We start from the raw sequence: 24,058 nt of genomic DNA on the forward strand, positions 1-24,058 counted from the left end.
ACTGGCAAGGCCTATAAGAAAGTATATCCATATTTTTTAAAAAAGCTAATTGTACTTCCTTAATTCACATGTAATATTGCCTTCCAAAAGAATTATGAAGCTGAATTGCTAACTCTTTCAAAATAATTAGTTGCCACCTAGTTTAACAAGGTTAGAAAGAAAACATTGGTTCTGCAATTCTCAGAAGGGTCTGCTACCATTTTATGGGCAAGCTAAATGGTATAATTTAAATGATTCCATAAATTTCCATATTTTTTTCCTATTACATCAAATGTAGTAGGGAAATGAAAATGTGACCTAAATTGAGAGTTACACTACAAAACATGCATTCATTTATTGTCCTAAGGGAGACCCCATTGTCTTAGGAAGAGGGATACTTTTAATGTCTGAAAAACAGCAGACACAAGAAAAAAATAATTCAATTTAGTGTTCAGATGAATCACAATCCTGCCTCAGCCAAATGCATTTCTCCTACTCAAATGAATCAGTTTCAGAAGTGTTAAATACTTTAAATTCTGTTCCTTCATAGAAATTATATAGGTTTAAAAACATACAGTGTGACAGCTGGTTAGCCCATGAAATAGAATGAATATTAACTAATGAGAGATGTCAGTGGACTAATGTGCAAGATTTAATGTGGTAGGACACCTAACAAAATTGGCAATAAATTGTGTCTAGGGAAATTGTAGCATGAAGAAAATTGGTATCATGACATGGCTTGTTCAAAGTTTGTGTGAGACATTGAAAATAGTTGGTATCACTTCTTACCAGCTTCCTTTGGTTAAGTATTAGTGATACACAGATAGCAGGAAATGGTTTGCTCTTACATAGCTTTTAAAACTAAAATAAATCCTGAATCCTGGGTTATTATTAATTATAAGTAGGTTCAAGCTGGGTTTTGTTTAAGTCTGTCATGATGTAAATATCTCTGCTGGATAGCAGCAGTTCTCCTGAAAAGGATATTTTCCTTTCACTTGATAAAACAAAACTAAGTGCATTTCAGATTTATTTTCCTGGATTGGGTGGGGTTTTTTTGTTTGGTTTTGGTTTGGGTTGGTTTTAGTTTTGTTTTCTTTTCTTGTGGTTAGTTTTGGGGCTTTTTTTCTTTTTCTGAAAGGCAAGACATCTATTTTAATACTGCTTTATATATTGAAATTATTTCTTGGTTGATATGCATTAATTAAAATTGTTCCTTCTTTCCTGGTTTCTTACTTTTACTCCATATGAGGAAAGTGGCTTTTAAATTTAAGTTTGCCTGGAATTTATTTGCTTGTGTCACTAAAAACCGAGGAATCATGTCAAGTGACGTCGTGCATCTTAAACTCCTGTACAATTATTTTACTCATTACACACAGCTAGAAGTCATTTACTTGTTTTATTTGAGCATTTCATTAAATATAAAGTCTTTTTTGTTGCTAGAGACATGAGGATTTCTGGAAAATAGGAATTAGGTGTGTAACTCATTCTTACAGATAGGGAACAGGCATCATAATACTTCACATTTTCTTTTTGTCTCACTTCTATTGCTGGTGTATTTGTTATGATTTCATTCTGATGAAGACTCCTGTCTAAAAATGCAAACTTTGTTTGTAAATAATAGAATTAAATAGAATTTAGAACTGCAGACAAATTAGTATCTTTTAATAAGGCTTTACAATTTCCCCTTATTGCAATTTGAAAATTATTCAAAGGTCAATTTACTCATTTGCAAATGAAATTTTTCATAAAACACATCAATCAATGTTTTAGTTATTGTAGAAGTCCCTAAATAAATCCTACTGGAAATAATATTTGGGTGAGCAATTATAGTTAAATTATAGGAATTTTTTTTAGGAATTACAGGAATACAACAACCTGTGGTGTTTTAAAGCAACCAGATTTGTAGGGAAATTTCCTGAGAATTGTTAGAAGATTTTTCTATATATTTATTATTTAGATAGATGGAAAAGAACAACACTTGAAGAAAAATAAATAATAAAAATGCAGTACTGTGATTTACATATATATTACATACTCTTTCAGTTTACAGAAGCAGTGGTTAAATTTATTTCCTAGTCTCCTTTTAATTCATGGTTATATTTTAACCTGTCTTCACAGGATAAAAAGCCACCTCAGGTTTCTTTAAGAGACCAAATATGTGAGATTTTCTGTTCTGCCACTTCAGACTAGAGGCAGGCACATGTTATAGGTGTTTGCTGATAGGTAGTGATCAGCATGACAATACTGACCATGAAAGAGAAAACACAGAGACCTCAACAACCTGAGCTGATGTGGCACCTCTGCCCCCTTCTATTGTCATGTAAAAAATGAATTGACATATTTTAAACTACATTTGAAAATTCACCACACCTAAATCTACCTAAGTCAAGAGAGGCAAATAGTATATCTAAACAGTACTTCAGGTTGGCTGGAAATAGATCTCCCTTGACAAAACTGTTCTTCCTCTTAATGCAGATGTACAGAATTGTTTTGTGAGTAAAAGATATCTTCTTTTCTTTTCTTTTCTTTCTTCATAACTGTAAAACTCACTTTTTTTACAGATCTATGATGGCAAAGACAACACTGCTCACCTGCTGGGAGCATATACTGGGGCATCATTAAGAGGCCTGACACTAAGTAGCACTTCAAATCATTTATGGCTGGAATTTAACTCGGACATGGAGGGCACTGATGAAGGTTTTCAGCTTGTGTATACCAGTAAGTATTTAAGTAGGAATAGATTTATACTTTTAATGGAATGAAAATTCTGCACTCATAAGATGAAAATGCAGTTAATTACAATTATGGAAGAAATTAACAAAACATTAGTTATCAAAATAATATATTTTCATTGCTGTACCTCACAAAAACCCAAAACACACAGCGTACTGAAAGCTGGCTTTGACATTTTATCTGGTACATAAATTGCTGTCGTTTTTCTAGAGGTGTATTTTTCAATTTTGTAGAGCATAAGAAAAAACAGGGTAAGTTTAAGTTAATTGTTTTAGCACATAAAAATATTGAAGTATGTGAGTAGTTTAAAAGATGCAACCAAAAGGCATTGCTTCACGAAGATAAGTCACAAGTAAGGAAATTTTCCTTCTTAAGACTAATCTCTGATATTTACTTTGCTTTTGTTTCTAAGCTTGGATTATTGTTTAGAACCAAAATGATAAAGAAAAGTTCCTAACAAAAACCGATATATGGACATCAGCTATGAAGATGAGGAGAGGAAAACAAAATTTCTGATATCCAGCTTAGAGGTTATATGGAAGAAGCCATATACACGAACTTTACCAAGTGTCTGTTTCTGAAAATTGTTGCGCATGACTATTGACATGTAGTGTATATGACTTTTTAAGTGTATAATTTTTTGTGCTGTCACTGAATTATTATGTAGAACTAATTTTTTCCAAGCAGGACAGTGTTATAAGGTAATTATGCAATGCAGCTATCAACATATTTTCTTTGTCCTTGTGCTCAAATCATTCATTTTTCACCTGTTCAAAATTTGTTCATTTAAAGGCTCAACATAATGTTTTTAAAAGTAATTCTGATAAACAATAGCATAATTCTTGCAGTATGAAAGGAAAATACTTCAAGATAATAAAAGAGTATGTAATTACTTTTTAGATGAAAGTTGCATAATTATATTCTGTAATAGCATGTGATAGGATAGGACTGTACCCAGTGATTAAAGATAGGATGTTCAGTGCTGTGTTGCTCTATAAGTGTCAAGGAATTTAATTTTTCATATTTTTATAGGTAGAACCAAACCCAGCACTTGAACCTTATCAATAACATTTCCTGTCTTTTGAGATATTCATATTAGAGTACACTTTCTTAGCCTGAAGAATTCTTAACCTGAAGAGTGATGAATCTTCTTTTGCTGATAGTGGTAGAATTTAAAGAAAAAAATGTAGTCCAGAAGAAGGTAGCAGAGATGATCAAAGGCCTGGAACACCTCTCCTATGAAAAAAGGCTGAGAGATTTAGGGGTCTTCAGCCTGGAGGCTCTGGGGAGACCTTTTAGGATGTTCCAGTGCCTAAAGAGAGCCTACAAGAAAGATTAGGAGAGACTCTTTGCAAGGACATGTGATAACAGGACGAGGGGTACTGGCCTTAAATGGAAAGAGGGCACATTTAGATTGGATACAAGGAAGTGCTCAGTCTGAGCGCTGGGAGGATCCATAAGCCAGAAGAAATGGTGCAGACCTCCCAGTCAGAGCTGCCACCTGTGCTCTGAGAAGTGTCCACCATTCTGCCTTTAGTCAGGTTGGAATAGCACCAAAAAACCAGGGCCCCTTTGCTGAGTTACAAGGAGTTCAAGTCTCTCTATCAAGGCCATGGAAGCTCCACCCTTCAGAGAGGCATTCTCCCTGTGTGCTGTCCCCCACAAACTGCCCCACCAGGCCCTGGCTGGGGCACCACACCGTCTGCCTGCTCTGGTCACACGCAGTTAAGGCAGCAAAAATACTGCTAGCTCCTGTGGTTGGGCACTGGAGGTACATGGTCACCCTCACAGGGTGATCAGTTAAAAAGTTGACTTTGGTTCTGTCTCTGTAAGAAGGCTGTCCAGAAATGAGGATATATTAGGGATCAAGGCAGATTTGAACTTCTTTTCACAGTGTGGTCAGAAGTTTTCTTGGAAGAGAGGTAATTTTAACTGGTCAATATGTGTCCAGATCAGCATTGTCAAAAATGGTTCTTCATCTGGGACTCACGTTAATGTCTTTTAGAGCTTCTGCAGCATACACTGTACTAAGAAACAACAGTTTAGGAATGAGAAAAATTCAGCTCAGAGGTTGTGGAGGCTGAGACATGTTCAGTCATACATGAAATGAACTGAAGGAAGAACCACAAAGATACAACATTTGATATATTTTTTTTTGTTTTGTTTCCTTTTTTTCTTAGCAGCCTTATCCAACATTTGCAATGCATTTACAAGTATTTTGCCTGTAAAATAAAATAAAGATTTTTTTTTTTTTCAATAAAGAATAGTAATGCACCATCTGAGGGGAGATTGTGAAAGGCTACCAACAGTTGACCTGATGGACAGATACTGTGTGAATGATTTGTTGAACAAAGTAGACATGAAAATCCCTTCATTTCCCCCCATATTACCTATGTATAGGAATAGCAATCTGATACAAAGGCTCATTTTTTTGCCTATATACATTCTAAGCCACATGGTATTGGTAGAATTATTTGATTAGGAAAAAAAGTGAAATTTCAAGTTGCTTCTCAGTTAATAACAGAAAACTTGATTTGGAATAGAAAATTTTTCTCCCAAATTGCAGTTTATTTTTCCCTATAAGTTAGCATAGCTCCCTGTTTCCATGTAATGCATTGTTATTATGTTTTCTTCTTGTTTCCAGTCTCTTAAGTCTCAAAAATGTCCAATTTGTTAGGCTTCACTTCTCTCTATTATGATTTTCATCGATTCCTGCATGTAGTTCTTAAATTTACGAACTACTGAACAAAAGATTAGCATAGGGATTTATGAAAAATAGCATTTTTTCTTTGCTGCAGCAGGTGCTATTGTGCTGCTGTTGTTACAATGCAAAATAATGAGAAATCTGCTGTCGTTTTGTTTATGAACCTTTAAATATCTATTGACAAGTGGACAGTCCCTTTAGCTTCTAGTTTATAATTCATCATAAAATTTAAAAAATGATTGATCTTGATAATGGATTTTTTATGTCTTAAATTGAACTCTTAGGAAAATTGAATTTATGACACAGCTTGGTCATGCTCTGGGAAAGGTGTATAGGCACTTATCCTACTTAGAATGCCTAATAACAGAGAAGAAATCCTTAAGATGTTATTATATGTAGTTTGAAAATTATTTCCACTGGAATCCAGAAAATCTGGATTTCTTTAATGTATTTATCTGTTTGATTCTGTAAATGCAACATTTTATTCCTCACACAGGTTTTGAGCTGTCACATTGTGAGGACCCTGGTGTGCCACAGTTTGGATATAAAATTAGTGACCAAGGTCATTTTGCTGGGAGTACTATAATTTATGGATGCAATCCAGGTTACACACTCCATGGAAGTAGCCTTCTAAAGTGTATGACTGGGGAAAGAAGGGCGTGGGACTATCCTCTACCATCATGCATTGGTATTACACTCTTCTATTATTTTTTTTTTTTTTTGTTTCTTTACTGTTTTGGTTTTTTTTGAATGCAAGAACGAAAAAATATTGTAAGGATTGTTATATCTATGTAAAATCTGATGTGTATGACCTGATCTGATATGTGTAGAGATCTGTTTACACAGGCACTTACAGTTCTCTCTGCATGTACCTCACCTAAGTCTTTCTAGGTTAAAAATAGATAGCAATTCTTAAACATTTGTGCACATGGAAAGTCCTAATACATGCCAATCTAGTTAATGTCAGAAAATGATCAACATAAAAAGTTTTATTATAAAGACATTGTAAAATTAGTATTTTTTTACTTATATATAAATATAAATAATCTAGAAAAATCTCTTATATTTATGTGAAATAGATTAAATAAAATAACCTAATTAAGACATGAAGAGATATAAAGTTATTTTGTATTTTTGTCGTTCCTGTTTCTTTACAATATTACTATAACTTCATAAGTTTTGCAGCTATCTACAGGCTCAGTTATTCCCATAGGAGAGTGATAAGAAGACAAGAGTTAAATATTATTGTATCTTTCTTTTTCATCTTCATTTAGAGGAAATTGGGATTGGTAAGTAGGTGAAGCAAGGGGTGAAATGCTTATTTGTTTTTTTAATATTATGACATATGATCAGTTTAATTGTGTAACCTGTTCAACAAAAGAGTGAATGTATAAAGTGATTGCTCATATGATTAGCTTTAAGACCATTCCATAATGTTTTTTATTAGCTGAATGTGGAGGACGGTTTAAAGGGGAGTCATCAGGAAGAATTTTGTCTCCTGGCTATCCTTTTCCCTATGACAACAATCTGCGCTGCATGTGGGTGATTGAAGTAGACCCAGGAAATATTGTCAGGTACTGAAAATGAATCCTAAAATTTAGACTTTTTATTTTTTGGGTTTTTTTTTCACTGTAATCAAATCTTACGGCCATAATAACCAAATCACTCTCTTGAGTGAAGGGAAAAAAGGGATTATGTGTGAAAAACTTAAGATGCAAATCACAGGTTTTGGCATTTTAGGTTTGGGTTGAAACTGTTGATTTTTAATAAGCATTATCCAAAGAAGACTGAGCTTTAAAATTGGTTATAATTTTGTGAAATGCAGGAGGCAGAAGAAATCTTTAGTGAAAGACTATATTAAAAAATACCACAAAACAACAAAACAACACAACCTGCATTTTCAAAGCTCTTTTTAGTTAATTGGTTTTGATGGGAATGTGATATATAATATTGTTTTAGAAAAACTGAAACTAAAGCTCTCTTCTGAAAAGATTGTGTAGATACTTATAGTTTATTTGAATGGCTAAAGTAATATTTTATGGTGGAAAAATTCAAATATTCTAAGTTTTTTTTTTCTTTCAAATTCATTTTTGTATTGGGCTGTCATGCATTCAAAGATAAATGTGTGAAACATTATAAAAATTGCCCTTTGGCAATTTTGTTTTTTTTTTTCCTGTTGCTTGTTTACTTTTTTGTTAAAGTTATATTTTTGAGTAATATTAAAGCTGACAATAAAATCATTATGTTCTTTCAGCCTCCAGTTTCTTGCTTTTGATACTGAGGCGTCCCATGACATTCTTCGAGTTTGGGATGGTCCACCTGAGAATGAGATGTTGCTCAAAGAAATTAGTGGCTCCCTTATTCCTGAAGGCATTCACAGTACACTCAACATAGTAACTATCCAGTTTGACACAGACTTTTACATCAGTAAATCTGGATTTGCCATACAGTTTTCAAGTAAGTTGATTCATTTAATTTTTAATTTATTATAAGATGAATTCACTCACAGATAATTATCATGCTAGAAACACTTGAAATCAGTGACTACATTTCTGATATTTTAAGTGAAAAAAGTGGCACAGACTTAAAGATTTGTTGTAAAAATATTTTTTTATCTTAAAGAAAGAAACAAACAAAAATAAAATATCATGTTCTTTGCTAGTGTTGGTTTTCAAGGGCAACTGGGACAGTGCAAGAATGCTTATAACTATGATTAGTGTTTTTCACAAAGGAGGTGAAGTAGGCATGCTAAAATCTCCATCCTTTTCTAATCAGTAAGAGTTTCTGCTTTCAGAGATATCTGTGGTGAGTTTTCATTTCTTTTGTGATTGTGTGGGATGAAAACAGGAAAGAGCTCCACAGGAACAGCAATGTCCTTCTCCCTTTTGCCTTCTAGTGCTATATCATCTTATTACAGGCAGCAGGATGACAAATCTAAACAGTTGCCTAACTGTTATTAAATCCCTTTAGACATTTTATTGCTGAAACAGAAGAAATCATTGAGCCAGGTCCATTTTGACCTTCTTTTTCATCGGGTCAGTGAAATTTATATATATTATTTCAAGATTAGCAAAGACTCGTCTAATATAATTTTGTGTAGTGGTAGCAACGTTTCTAACATGGGTTGACACAGAGACTCAATGTTAACACTGTTTACCTCATTGTGCTTCCTGTGCTTGGTAGCTGTATTAGCCCTTGTATTAGCCCTACTCTTATTCTTTCCATGTGTATGACAAATACATGTATGTGCATACAGTAATTTAAAGGAAGGATGAATTATATAAATGCGAGTACAAAGTGAAAGATATTTTATTTGTAGTGACAGAGTGCTTCTGCTCCATCAGCTTATTTTTGAAGCTGTGAATAGAGGTTTTAATCCTTTGGCTCCAAGGTATTTTTGCCATTTTACTACCTTCCCCTCTTTCAGACCCTGTATGAGAGATTCTCACATGTTTCCGTTATCAGACATGCTTTTATATTTAATGTTGAAGCCAGAGAGGGAGACCATTATGCACTGGACTTATTTAGGCAGTCATTAAAGCTGAGTGGAAAAATAGATGGATGCAGAATAATAATGGAGTTACAAGGAAAAATGGATAGTACATGGGAGTAAAGTTACAAAACAGCTACTGATGCATTTGCATTGATTTATGTGAAAAGAGGGTTTAGAAATTTATCTGATAGGCTTTTTATTTGTTTCTCCATGCTGTTGCAGTCTGTTGAGTTCTAATGACACTAAAGAAACTGAGAAGTTTTACTGCCTCAGCATTGCTCTTTGTCTTTAGTCCAGATTCTCAAAATCAGAGTGATCCTTCTCAAACTGTTGATGTGGCACGGTTTGGGTGTATATTCTCGGTAGAAAAACAGAGGATTTTTGTTTTGTTTTGTTTTTTTCCCTAAGTAAAGATTTTAAAGTAATGTGCAAATATCTACACAACCTGAATAACACTATTGCTCTATGGACATATTATTTCACTAACAAATAAAGAAAAATATTTGAGGAGATTGAGAAATGAGAAGGACAATTCTTTGCAACTTTGTTCCAAGTATTCATATACTTTCTTTGAGTACATAATATTGTCTGAGTAAAACAGATGGTGTCTTTATACTCTAGCTACACTGTAATTAACCAACAGAAAGCTCACACAAGGGAGGTATCTGCTTTTACTTCCCTCTTGCTATTTCATGAAGACTATTTAACTGGATTATTGGCCCTTTTACCTCAAGAGGAATGTTATTCAATGACAGCAGATATTTTATGTTCAAACTCATTTAAGACTTTGAATGCTTTATTTTCTTCTCTATTATGTTCTTACCGTTTAAAGAAAAATGTGTTTCCAAAAATGGGTTAAGCCTTTCTATTAGTTCCTTACAGTTTTTTATTTCTTTTTATCAATTGTTCTTACACAATTTTGCATCTGTCATTTAATGAGCAAAAATTATCACCACTGATAATGTGGTATAATTTATATTTGATTCCTCTATAAGCCATCCAATATTATCAGAAAAATAATTTTGTTCTGGAGATACAAAAGGCAGGTGAGATAGCATTCTTCACCAAATTAAAGGGTGGATGCAAAAACCTAAAGATAAAATGTCATGTAAAAAGTAGAAAGAAAATTATATTTAATTAGTATTATGTATTACAGCAGGTAATATTAGAATTGTTTTTTTCTAGGGCTGCCCAAAGCAATCCTTTAAAAGTCCTGGAAGTTGTTATTAATTTTTTAAAATTTAGAGGATCCAAAGGGAAAAACAATCACAATGAGATTTTTCTTGCCCATTATGTTAATTAGTCTATTTTTTTTCTTTTTGTCAGCTTGCCTTTTTGTGGAGGAAATAAACCCCAAAAGTTTATTTTTATCTGCAAAAGTAGAACTATTTTGATGGTTTAAACATTCATAATCTCTTTCTGTAATAAAATAATCACAGAATCATTGAATGGGCTGGGTTGGAAGGGACCTTAAAGACCATCCAGTTCCAACCCTCCATCCCTCCTGCCATGGGCAGGGACGCCTTTCCCCAGAGCAGCTTTCCCTGAGCTCCATCCAGCCTGGCCTGTTGAACACTGCCAGCTGTGGGTCACCCCCAGCTTCTCTGGGCAGCCTGTTCCAGTGCCTCACCATGCTCATGGTAAAGAATTTCTTCCTCATATATAATGTAAACCTACTCTGTTCAGTTTGACCCTTGTCCTGCCACTCCATGCCCTGGTCAAAAATCTCTCTCTGTGTTTCATGTAGGCTTCCTTCATGTACTGGAAGTCCACAACTAGGACTCCTTGTAGCCTTCTCTTTTCCAAACAGAGCAATCCCAGTTCTCTCAGCCTTTCCTTGCAGGGGAGGTGTCTTATCTCTCTAATCATCTTGGTGGACTCACTCCAATAGGCTCATGCCCTGTCTGTGCTGGGGACTACGAAGCTGGATGCAATACTCCAGCTGGGGTCTCATAAGGTCAGAGTAGAGGGGTAAGAAATTATTTCTTTTATGCTGAACTAAGGAATACTGGAGATTTTTTTTATGGTTGACAAGTATAAATTTCTAATTTAACAAAATTGTGCATTACTCTCAGAGGAAGAAATAAAAATGGTGAATTTCAGATGAAATAAGGGAACTCAGCCTGATTGTTCTTCTCTACTTTCCACCAGTTATCCAGGGCTAGTGAAAGTATACAGCTTCTTTTACTCATCTAATGTAAACAAAGAAATTAATGACTTGAAATCATCACTAGGCATAGCAGAATTTTGGTCTAATATTTCTTTTATGTATCTTTATGTCTTTCGATTTTGTATTGGACCTCTGCAAATTACCATAACAGTATCTCTTAATTAAACATTACAGCTTTTCAGTTTCTGCAGTCTTCTTTGAGACTTCAATGAAGTAACATGATAGAAAGCAGAGCCCACAAATCCTGAAAATCAAAGTAGCAAAAGACGTATAACAAAGCAGAATATTTCAAAAACTTTGTATATATGTGTAAAAGGAAAATAAGAAACTCTGGTGATTCAACAGTAAGACAAAAATATGTCCCAAAATATATGTTCCAAAATCATGTCTAAATGGCATGTGAATGCCTATGTAGCTATAGAACAAATGCCGGAGGTCTAACCTTAAAAAAGTGTGAAAAGTTGACAACAGGCCAGAAGCAATATGCAAACAGGAAATGCCTGTTACAGTATATTTTCTCTCAGCTGAAAGAGACAGAGCATGGGGAGCCCAGTACATACTGGAAAAACACCAATTAAATCAGCAGTAATTTTTTTTTTGAACGGTAAGTTCTGCACAAAATAGAAAATTAAACCTTCAAGACAAGTGAAGAGAAAGTGAAGGGAACAATCATGTATTTGCCAGAGACATGAGCTGTATTTCTCAGGGTCAGAGCAAAATATGAGACACAGTGAAACATTTTCATCTGTTGATATCACTTCATTTCAGCAAGATTAAAGTAGTAGCTGTGAAAAAAGACAGAGAACTGAAAGCAGAGTAAGAACACTAAAATGTAAAACATTTGCTGAATAAAAATTGTGTGCATGTTTAAAATAATATTTTTAATCACTTTAATATTTCTGAAGTGTGTAATATTAGATCAGATCCCAATGAAATTAATCAAATCCTTTCCACAGATTTCAATGGCCTTTGATTCTGGTATTACAGGAAAGTTTTCTCTCTGCTAACTTTAACATTTCAGGTGCCATTTAGCTTTCATGCAGACAGGAAGGATCTATATTCATCTTTAGTAGGCCATTATTTCACCACTGATAGCTGCACTACTGAATCACTTAGCATTACAGAATACATTCTGCTCAGATCTCAGAGTGCAGTCACATTTCTGACTAATTAAGCAGCACACAGGATAGAGCATTTTTGAGTATTATAATGCAGTCAATGCAGAACTAAACTGTAAATATTTTTTGAGTTTTAGAAGGGTTTTGTAAATAGATGTTCTAGCAGTATCTCTTATATAACAGGATATGCCTTAAAATGCTTGGATTTACTGTCAAACTGCAGCTAGCTGCTCCTTCTTATTTTAAGACTGGATGAATAGCCCTTTGGAGTTACTTGCCTCTATATACTACAGAAAAAGCTTAGAACCCTTGAGGCAGGTACCTGCTTGCATGACTAAGTCTGACAATATTAATTTCCAGTCTAGAATTATAATGCATCATATTGGTTGCATTGATTACTGTGATGATTAAATGCTTGCAAGTCAACTTTCTATATTTATGATTTATAACCACAGTGTCTTCTGAATGTTTTGTGTTCAATTTTTTTCTTTTATTTCTTTTTTCTGTTATTGTTTTTGGTTGTTTTCATTGTTGTCTTGTTTTTTGGTGGGATTTCTTTTGTTCAAAGACAGACCTATTAGCCACATTCATATTTAGGAAGATTCTTTTGATGATGAACACCTTCCTGTATTTCTATTTTTTTTTCTTTTCTTCAGTTTTCCAGTAACAAAGATCTCTACTTCTGATATATTTACCCTGAAGGGGATTTGCAAATGCATATGGGGAATTTTACAGATTTCTTTCTCAGAATGCTGTTTCCTACCACTGCTGGTATAGGGATCACTTCCTGATATAACTTTTTCATTTTTCTGAAGTCACTAACATTGGGTTTATTTTTCCTTGTGTCTACTCCATAGCAGAAAGAAATTTTAATCTAAAATATTTTCACACTCTGGTTTGCTGATTTCTTTCAACTTTGAGCAGAATCCTTTGGATTTATAAATTTGAGGAGCACTACTTTCCTATCAGAAATATCTGTGGATGTCCACACTTGTAAATTTAGCTCAGTAGGTTTTATTTAGGTTTGTAGGAGGTGATATTGGTGTGCATTTTCTTGTTTAGTTTCGGGATTTTTTTTGTTTGATTTTGGGGGTGGGTTTGCTTTGTTTTTAGCATCAAGAGACTTAAAAAGAAAGAAAGATTTATTAGATTTGTTTCCTTCTATTGGCTGTTACCTTTCTTTTAAGAAGTAGATATTAGTAAAAGGAGTGACCATTTATGTCTTTCAATGACACAAATTTCATTCCTGTCACAAGTTTGTAAATGGCAATAACTTAGTAGCTGTCATCTCTCACTTCAGTAGCATAGATGGTAAGTGCATTTTATGCAGGCAAACACTATGAGTCAATGCTTACCTGTAAAATGCCTTGGTAATGACTTGTAGCTAGAGAGACCTGGATTTATAGTATTAATAAGTGAAAGCTGAAAGGAAATATCAAAAGAAATTGGTGACTTATAATTACATTATAAGTATTTTTAACATTATAAATAAACAAATCCTCCTCTCCACCATGTCACCAGAAAAGTAACTTCTTTTAATTATATTTGAGATTAAAATTCCTGATATTTAAACCCCATGCATTATAGTTTGTCCAAACCTTTTTGACTTGTATGAATAGAAAGTCTACTCACCTGTCCTAAATTTACATATGTAAAGTTGACTTTGTCTGACTTGTGACATAGCATTTCAGAGAGATCAAGTTGATACGATTCCAAATTTCAAATGTTGTGTGTCTCAGACTAATATTTTAATTTCATGTTTCAATTTTATATGTGGGAGAGGTATTCTTTGAATCTGAAAAATCTGATGCTATCTTTTCTGTTAAATAATAATAAAATTGAACACTCTGCTTTAAGTTTCTTGGATAAATGTTCAGTTCCAATAGGTTACTTTAATTGCAGAAGAAGTCCATTATAAATATTTATAAAATAATATATTTATATATATTTTAAATAATATAAATATTATTTAAAATAATAGTTTTATTGCAAAACTATACTTCCAAATTTACTTTGCTATATACACAATTATTGGTTCTTAATATTAATATTATAATAGTATTGGTTCTTAATATTATTATTATAGTATTGGTTCTTAATATTATTATTACAAATAAAATTACTTTTCTGTTTCAGAAAATGTTCTCTAACTTCCATATATTTTTCTCCTTTGGTCAATCCAATCTCTTTCATTGAAATCTAAGTCAGCTATTGAGCACCAGACAGCAAAATATTTATGTAATAATACAACTCCTTGAAATTATTTCAACTAAGACATTTGAAGATCTAATTAATAGCATGTATTTTATTTTCTGTTCTGTATTAGTCACTAAAATGTGTCAAATTGTCAACAGAAAAGCATTACAATTTGGTCTATATCCACATACACAAGTGTATGATTTTATTCAAAGTATCAAATCATAGAATGAGGATATGAGCAAGACTGGTGATCAAATAACCTGTGCTTTTAATACAGTTTGCCTCTTTGGGGCCAAAATTATGTGACTCCATTGATAGGATAAGGAGTATAATCTCAATTAAGCTTTCCTTCCTTTGTATTTCCTTTGCTACCAATAAGTGGACAAAACTGCATGAGACCAAGACTTAATCATGTTTTGTCTTCTGCACACAAAAAAACATAATCCAGACCCCTTGTCTTGTGAAAAATTCACCATGACAATTAGTCTCTGCATTCATATGCTACATTGATTACTCATCAGCCCATATTTGCAATCTTATATAATCAAGCAAAATACTGTGGGACTGATGAATCCATCATTTGAGGTTTATGTGATTTATTTGTACAAAACCATGCACAGGTGACAGGTTGCACATCTTTAAAGGTACGTGGAGTTCGTTTTCTTGCAATAACTTCTGTACCTAGGAGAACAATATATTGAGCTGTTTTTACAGAATTCTCCAAAATGGTGTCTTGCTAAACATTTGATATAAAAGACAGAAGAAAACTGTGGAATTGACATTCAATAACATGACTGGGGAAGCCATTTTCCAGTGGGAGATAAATTGGATGCCACAGTTATTTTGTTCTCTGTTGTCACTGAGCAAATTTGTTTTTCATTCATTCTAGTTAATGTTACTTTGGAGACAGATATTCTGTTCATAATTTTCAGTATCATTAGTTTCCTTTGTTTATCATTCATGTGCCATCCTTTATAGATACATGCACATGCATGCATGTGATGGGATCTTTCCTGCAAGTACAGGTACATCTTCAGGACTCTTACCTTTTTTCTACATTCAGATTGCAGTAGAGTTCACAAATGTACAGGAGGGACAACTATTTTGAGACTTATCTTCTGTTTCTCCGAGGTCTTAGTCTCTTCTCATTTGAACATCTCTCCTTTTTAAGTCAATGAGTGTAAGTGAAGTGCATATTCTATTGTATACAATCCATATCAAAGGAAAGGAAAGTGTCTTGGAGGTTTTATTCCAAGCTTGTAATGGACTGAACATCACAGAAATGCATCTAGAGAGAAGTAATATTTTGAGAGAATGGCATGCCTTTATATATATATGCATAATCATTAATGTTGGAAAAGACTTCTGAGATCATCAAGTCCAACCATCACAGTAGCACAAACACCTGCAATAGTGGAGTTGACTTCAAGTGTGTCAGTTTATTGTCTGTTCCTACTTTCCCTCTTACCCCATTTCTGCCCAGGGATACCCATTTTGTAACATAGTAATATAAAAGAGAGAGATTTTTGCTTCTATTTTTTTGTCAAGGAAATGATATTTTTTCTTTACAGCATTCCAGTAAACTGCCTGATCTCATAATTGACAGATAGAGAAAAGACTCTTGACTGATGATTGCTTGTCTTTCTGTCTTATGTGTATGAATGTGGAAAAAATTATTTGTGGGCTGGTGTCTTCAATTACAGGCTGGACATACTCTGACATGCAGTCTGAGATACAATTCATTTGCAGAGATGAATTTTAAAAACTTGCTAAATATATAAACATAGAATCTTTATTCTTATTAATATTCCATTGTTGTTTTGATAAAATGTAATATGTACAATACTAAAGAAAACAGAAGCTATTCTTTGACAGTGTTCTTTAAATTTTTCAAGTGACTATAGTATAATACTTCCTTCAACAGAAAAAAATTATTGCCTTTGCAAAGAACAGGGTAATTACATTCAAGTGTATGGACAGAATATTAACAAATGATGAGGCAAATTCTGCATCAATGTCAAACTTATCAATTATAGTACACCCTCCCTACCACCCCCCCCCCCAACCCAACCCAAGTAAACAAATAAAAAGAATGTTTGGAAAAATTTTACAAAAGTAAAACATTCAGACAGATTAAAGATTTGACCGTATCTTTAGGAACTATCAAAATATTCTCGGTGTTTTGAAACTATAAATCTATAATGCAAATATAAAATTTATGAAACTGAAAGGCAAAATAAAAAATTTAACTTTTAACATAGGAACAATCTCCCCCTCTCTTCCGAAGATTTCAGTTAAAGGACAAGGCAAACCAGAAGTGCTGTTCTCTCTTGTACAACCATAACCTGAACAGTTACAACAAAGCAGGTTGCACACTATTCTGCAGACCACCAAGTGAAACTCACACATTTTACCTCAAATCACCTGAAAAATCTTTTTAATAGAAATGTTGTTAAGAACTGAATTACTATTAGTAAGATTTTTCACTGCCTGAACAGCCCTTGTGTGTGGTCCGAGCTTCTCATAATTTCTTCTTTTTGAGAAGCTATTTCTATTTCACTGTATTCACATGTATACATAAAGGAATATGCAGTCTGATATAATATAATATAAAAATCTTAAAAGAACCAAAATGTTCCAAAAAACCACAAGCCCTAAACACACAATCTAAATGAAATTAGGATTTTCAAAACCCTTTCCAGCTGGAATGCATTGTCAGCATGATTAGATATTGACACAGTATCCATTTTCTATTGAGTTTCAGAAATTATCTGAAGCCATATGTCAATTTATTTATTTGGGCCTGAGTTTCATACTCATTGCCAAAGCTCTGAGCAAATACTTAAGAAATTATACCTGTTCCAAGCTGGAGAGTTCATATTATTGGAAAAAAAAGATTATTGCTTATGAACTGGAGATAAAATAACTCTTAAGGTTTCCAATAAGACACACTAAGAGAAGTGTAGTGCTTTGGATGGTTTTAGCACTAGTATAAATTGAAAAAACAAAAATAATAAGAAAAAGTAAAATTATCTCATTAAACCAATGTCATTTATCTCCCTAAGAACTACAATGTAGTTCCTAGGGAGATAAATCTAGTAATAAAATCCATAACCTATCCTTTCTGATAACCTATCTCTAATCCTATTTGATAGCAAAATCAAATAAAGAGCCTTAAGAAAAATCTTTATGTCCATTTTTGCCCTCCTCCCCCATTTACCATCCCCACCCACACCCCCAAAAAAGAGGCTATACCAGGTTAGAGTGTAAACAAGAGTTTTAAAACAAGTTCAGTTGATGTCTGAGTTGGGGTCAAGCTGGTGAGGAATCTTGTTCTGACTGTTGGTTGTGGAGTGTGTGGCCATGAAGGAGCCTTAGCTCAAGCTTTGGTTGTGCAAGTGTGACTGCCAGAGTTGGTCCAAGGATGGTTGAATGGGGAAGTTTCCTCAGCACAGAGACCTGCCTATACAACCTAGAAAACCTGGTTATGCAGGATGTTAAACTTCTTCATTGAAGGGATGTGTTGTCCAAAATGAAATTCTGGTTCTTTGATTTATTCCTAATATTTTCCCATTTTAATCTTCAAACAATAACTGAAAAACTTAGATAGAGTCGATGAAGTCATGCAAAATCAACAAATGGAGTCTGTGGTTAGAATTTACTTAAGAATTACAATGACCGTGCTTCTAAATATCTGTTAGATCTACAGCAGAAAGGAGAGTTAAAAATAGATTAAAGAAATGCTAGCAGCAATGCTTCTGTTGGTAGAAGACCATGAAAATGCTGTAGGTAATTTGTTCTTTCTTTTTCAGGAAAATTTATATAGAAGGTTGGATTTAAAATAGCAAATACCAGGCTTACCTGGTTCTCAAAGAGCATTAGAGATTCAGGGAGACTGCAGTGTCCATATGGGCAAATGGGCAAAGGTTTTATGTGGGTCCTGAGACAGCTTGAATTTTGAAGGTGCTTTCAAGTTTGGTTCAGGCTGATGTGTGTTTGAAAGACCAGCAATACTAGAAAGACTTTATTTAAAGTGATAGGAGTTTAGAAGAATATGTTGGTTTAAATAAGTTTATAATAATATTTTAAACATGATTTGTGTTATAAGGGCCCTGAAATTTGGAAGGCTTGAAGCTACTGACATGACTGTGGGCTCTGGGGAAAGAAAAAAAAAATAAAAGAGGAAAAAAAGAATTTTTTTTTTTTCCTTAATTTCTTCAGCTTTGCAATTCAGACTCTTTAATTATATTTGACTTGGCATGCATTAGGACATCAAATTTAGAAATCACTGTTAACACCAAGAAATCTCAAGACATTTATTATATTGTTTCCAGCATCAGTGGAGTCTCTTACAACCTTGTCCAACTTTTAATGCGATGTTTCAAGGTATCTTTCCTCCATGAAATTAGAGCTGTCCTTTTAGAACATTTCAGCCACCTGTTAAATTGCCTGGACTTATGAACTATCAGAAACTTTTTGAACCTGGTAGTAACTTACGGCTTTTGAAGCAGGAATAATCAATTAAGAATATTTAATTATCTGATTTATGGATTAAATACATTTTTTCCTTATTATTTAAAAGATGTATCAAAACCTTTTTATACCCCACATAAAGGACACTTTTAGAAAGATCTGTGTTTACATCTTTTCTGGGTATGATTGAATGCTGGTTTAATGGTTTCTGTGGCTCTGTAGGAGCATTTGCACAGTATTGTACAGCTCATAAAGAGATTATTTAGGATCATCTCCCTCATCTCTACTGCTCAAAACATATGAATCTGTTTATATGAATGCTCTTAGGAAAAATTCAAACAAGTTTTGGGTGGAAGGGAAATTAATTTTTTGCATAGCTTGGCTGCCAAGATTCTAAACAAGATTCTGCCCCACTATTCAAGTCACCTAGCAGGAACTGTGTAAGATAAACAACTTTCCAGAGTAAATACTTCTGCCTGTGCAATAGCATTTGTTTTCTGGAGGATTGGTGATCTCGTATTCAAAGTCTGAATTAGAAAATATGGTTATATGGCTATCTGAGATATTAAGTCTCACTTGTGGGTCCTGCAGTAATTTCTGTGTTAGCACATCGCACAGGAGAACTAAGAGGAGCTGATACACGGATTGAAACAGCTGGTAATGAACCACTGCTGGCAACACTGTTTAGAGATATTCTTAGTTCAGAGTCGATCTAGCGTAGTTCAGTAGTGTATCTTCAAATTTAGCTTCATCCAAATGAAAACAATTCATCTGCTCCAAAACCATGCCCCACTGCAAACCAAAACACAATCTGGAGTTTTATTTTACAAACATACTCAGCTCAGAAGTGTGTAATAATTTTGTTGAAACACTTTCTGTCACTCTGACCGTGTAGAGAGACACACAAGCTCTGTGTATCTCATATGTTCACTAATCATTCACTCGCTGAACAGTCTGAGCATGAGCTGTGCTCATCCCCATCCTGGAATTTGTGATCAAGAATTGTCTCTTAGTTCTTTATCTAGCCCAAATTGTTTGACTGATTGCATGTGATTACTCTGAACTAGCAGTGACAAGATAAAAAAAAAAAATAGGTTTCTGCATTTTTCTCTCTTCATTAAAGAAAAAAGGCTCTCAGATGATCACTTATAGGTTTGTGCAACACACAGAGTCACTCTTGCACCTGTTATGCTGCATATATTAGGTAATAGACACATCTGAGGTTTGTCCATTTCCCATAAAAATGTTTTTTATAGGAATTTAATGGATAACATTCACAAATCACAGCTTGCTAGTTATTCAAGACAATATTTCCTACTCTGAGTTTCCAATTATTGTAATAGAATAAAACATGAGGTATTCTTTTCTTAGTTTATCAACTCTAATACATCACAAAGAACTTTAATGCTTATACATGAACTTATGGGTAACTGTGATAGCCCAATCTTTATTTTGCAGAAGGCTCTCAAGATTGTATTGCAGGTAATCAGGCGTATGTAAAGGCATTATTCCCAGAATTTTTGCTTACTCCACAAATTTTCATGGGGAATGATGTGATCACTTCAGTGATTGAGGTGCCTGAATATATAACAGGAAAAAGATCCCACTTCTTGTACTGGAATATACAGTTCATAAACAGTATTGACACATTCAAGAGAGAGAGAAAAAAAAGGCTGAAGATAGGTAATGAAAAGAAATATTAAAAAAAAAATACACAGATTAAAGAGGCAAAAAGAGTTGAGAATGGAGGACAGAACACACAGATAACCTCTCTGAAATAAAAACCTGTAAACATACACAGCTTTTAACTGTAGTAATGATGAGCTAGAGTCAGGCACATGAAAAAACCCTTATGGCTACAGCAGACATGACAGAAAGCTGTGATTAAGAAATTCAGTTTGAATATATGGGGACTGCATGTAAACTCTCAAATGCATTAATTCTATAATTGCAAACAGTATCAAGATATTCTTTCTCCAGTCTCCTTCTTGCATAGCTATTTTTTAATTTTTCCCTCAAAAAAAAGATATTTATGTTTGAAGATTCTTATTCTGACAAATTTATTTACAAAAAAAAATCCACCTCCTCTTTGAGGTAAATATATGACAATAAGCAAGTAAAAATGGAATTTACCAACAGATTTAATATTAAAATAGAGACAACGCATTTAATGTATATTATTAATACATAATTTCTGTCTAAATTGAAAAAAAATAATGTATTTCCTTCTGTTCCAGTGGATGAGAACATTAAGTATCAATCTTAAGTAAAAGTTTCTCCCTTATGATACTGATTGTAGAGGGAATCTGGGGAACAAGCTTATTAATATGATACCAAACTTTTGCACGACCAAAATTAAATTAAATTAATCCCACTCCCAGTTAAGCAAGTTGATTTAGACATGTGCTTACAAAGCAAGATATGTGGTGTTCAGAAATACCATGAAGGAATAATTTATTTATGTTCCAATCTCCATGTAGTTGTGGAACTCTGGATACCTTCTCTTCGTTTATGCTCCTTAAAATGAATTAGAGAGGGAAAAAAAAAAGAAAAGTAAGGAAAAGTAATTTCCTAAAAGTAATTTTTAGGAAATCTGTAATGCCCACTTATTTCCACACAAAGTATGATGACATGCAAGAAAATCAAATAAACAAGCCAACGTGATTATGCATATGTATGTATATATATATACATACAAATATATGTATATGCATGTATGTATGTATGTATGTAGATATATATATATAATTCTACCATAATTTATATACATAAACCTTTACCACAATTTAAAATTACCATCAAAGTAAAATAACAGCTGAAATTTGGTATCTAAATCTCTCAGTTCCAGTTGTTGAAATGCTCCATGGAGGTAGGTGTATAGGTTGAAATGGAGGTGAAAGACACAAAGTTTTTGCTTTCAAATAAAAAATAAGTAGATTGTTATATAGATAGAAATTAAACATTTAGAGAAAAATGTGTTTCAAAACCTTGTATATATATTTGAATTGTCCAGTACGCATGAGGCTGAGGCTATTACCTATTTTTACCCTACCACATCTCCAAAGTCTGTTTGAAAAAATGTACTAAGTGCTCCAAGTTAGTAGCTTTATAGCTTTACAGTGTGCTTTCACTAAGAACTCATCACTGTTTTATTATCCTGATGATGATATTTAGGATAATGTCGTGCAACTACATGAATAAATAAATCACTTATCATGTAACAGCTGTATTATGAAGGTTTTTTTCTCTCTTCCTTTAGGTAGCACTTTAGGGAGAAGAGAGAAGCAAAATTTCCCACAGATTTTAGGCAAATCTAGCCTAATAAATGATTATTTATTTATGATAAATCAAAGTATATTTAGTACTTTTAATGGCATGATGCATTCTTTCCCTTTCTTACATTCTGTTCATTCAGAATAAATTTTTTATCAGCCTGTTGAGAGGTTTACCTGGTCTGTCAAACCAGTTCATAAACCCTTCAGTTAGATTTCCTGCTTTTAATAGAGCCTTTCAAACTGCTGAACAAACTCAGAAATAAATGAGAATTAGACTTCCAGAAATCATCTACTTAAAATTCTAAAACCCAGATGATGACAGTGGGAGCGGAGAAGCTCTCTTTTGCATTCTAGTGTTCCAATGCAGAAAACAGTCTTAAAGCAATGGTTTTATTTTTAAATTAGATCTGTGTGTATTAAGTGTGAATTAGAAAAGTTTCAAAATATTCATGGAATAGTTAAAGTTGGAAACTACCTCTGAAGACCTCTAGTCCAATTCCTTGGTCACGAAACAGTCAAACAGATACCAACCACTCTGTAAAAATAAAAAAAAATAAAGAATTGATCACACTTGAAGTGAAACAGTGTTTTCCTTTATACATCTGGAGTTTTGCTTGTTGCATCTTCTGGTTGCTATCTTTGTGCTTTTGCTGCACACATGCTTCATAGAAGGGCTTTTGTCTTCTCTATTCCTTTTCCGTAAAGCTGCTTTCTGGTGAATTCTTCCTTGGGATTCATTTGTCCCAGATGAATTTCCTTTTTAGAACCTCCTGAAGTTTGTCTCAGCCTTTTTCTCCAGCCTACTGAGACCTCCCTAAATATCATCCCTGCACTAGAGCATATCTACTGATCAGCCAGTGTCTGTACACTTGCCAAAAGCTAACTTAGTCTCATTGTCCCCATCTTTAATGAATATTGAAGTCAACAACCACCCCTGAGGGACACTGCTGCTAAACAGCTCCTGCCTAGGTTTTGGATCATGGACCCCCTTTGAACCTGGCACACCAACCTGTTTTCCTTCCATTTCATACTCAACTTATCCAATCCATGTTTCATGAATTTGGCTGCAAAGCCAAAAGACCAGGAGGTGTGTTGAGCAAGCGTGCAAGCATGCCAGATGACTGCTATACAAGGCAAATAAGGGTAAGGTGATAAGTTTGGGGCACAGATCTCATCTTATAAAAGAAATTTGCATAAATATTAGTAAGTGATTAAAATCCCCAAAGAGATTGTATCAGAAATTCCTACGTGGCCACTTCGTGTCTTTTTCAGCCACATCCAATTTTTTTTCAGAATGATGCAATCTAGTAAGAGCAATATGATGAACAGACAATAACAAGTTTCATGCCAACATTGTCTCTTTGGTCCTTCAAGACTGATTGCAAATTCTGAGTGAGAGTCAGCCCCCATTCTTCTGGAATTGCATGTTTTAGATAAAGCAGAGAACTGTTTTTCTTTTTAATGGCAAAATTCAAGGCAGATGATATTAAAGTGGGCAGAACACAGTAAATTTAGTAATCTCATATCTTAGTAATATTTTTTCTAAGTTTAAACCCAGGAACATATTTAAAGATACAAACGAGTAGTCATGATAGTGTCTAAAGCAGAATTCTTTTTAAATTGCATGACAATATTAAAAAATAAAACTATATTTAATTTATTATGAAACATTTAAAAGAAATATATATTTAATAGTTGAGGACTAAGAAGGAAAATTTTCCCCTTCTGTTCATGCTAGATTTTTTGAGAGAATCCTAGGTTTAAAAATAACTCCAGAAAAATCCCAAATTTTATACAGCTATAACTCTATTGCACCAATTATATTTTTATTAAGTATGTCTCAGAAAGGAACGTCCTTGGAGAGCTTTTTTTTTGTTTTTTTGTTTTTTTTTTTTTTAAGATAAATACAGTTAA

The 24,058-nt window shown here is 33.6% G+C and overlaps 1 protein-coding gene across 3 annotated transcripts in view; it reads left to right on the forward strand.

The window, feature by feature from the left end:
* Positions 1 to 24,058, forward strand: part of CSMD3 (CUB and Sushi multiple domains 3) — a 588,763-nt gene that overhangs the window by 385,323 nt on the left and 179,382 nt on the right. For all 3 annotated transcript variants that reach the window (XM_063173375.1, XM_063173384.1, XM_063173392.1), the window contains 4 exons: positions 2,541 to 2,697; positions 5,913 to 6,104; positions 6,864 to 6,990; positions 7,671 to 7,873. In XM_063173375.1, the coding sequence (XP_063029445.1) occupies positions 2,541 to 2,697; positions 5,913 to 6,104; positions 6,864 to 6,990; positions 7,671 to 7,873 (679 nt within the window). The remainder of the gene's footprint in view (positions 1 to 2,540; positions 2,698 to 5,912; positions 6,105 to 6,863; positions 6,991 to 7,670; positions 7,874 to 24,058) is intronic.

This window comes from Melospiza melodia, chromosome 1 (assembly GCF_035770615.1).
Source record: "Melospiza melodia melodia isolate bMelMel2 chromosome 1, bMelMel2.pri, whole genome shotgun sequence".
Taxonomy (NCBI): Eukaryota; Metazoa; Chordata; class Aves; order Passeriformes; family Passerellidae; genus Melospiza; species Melospiza melodia.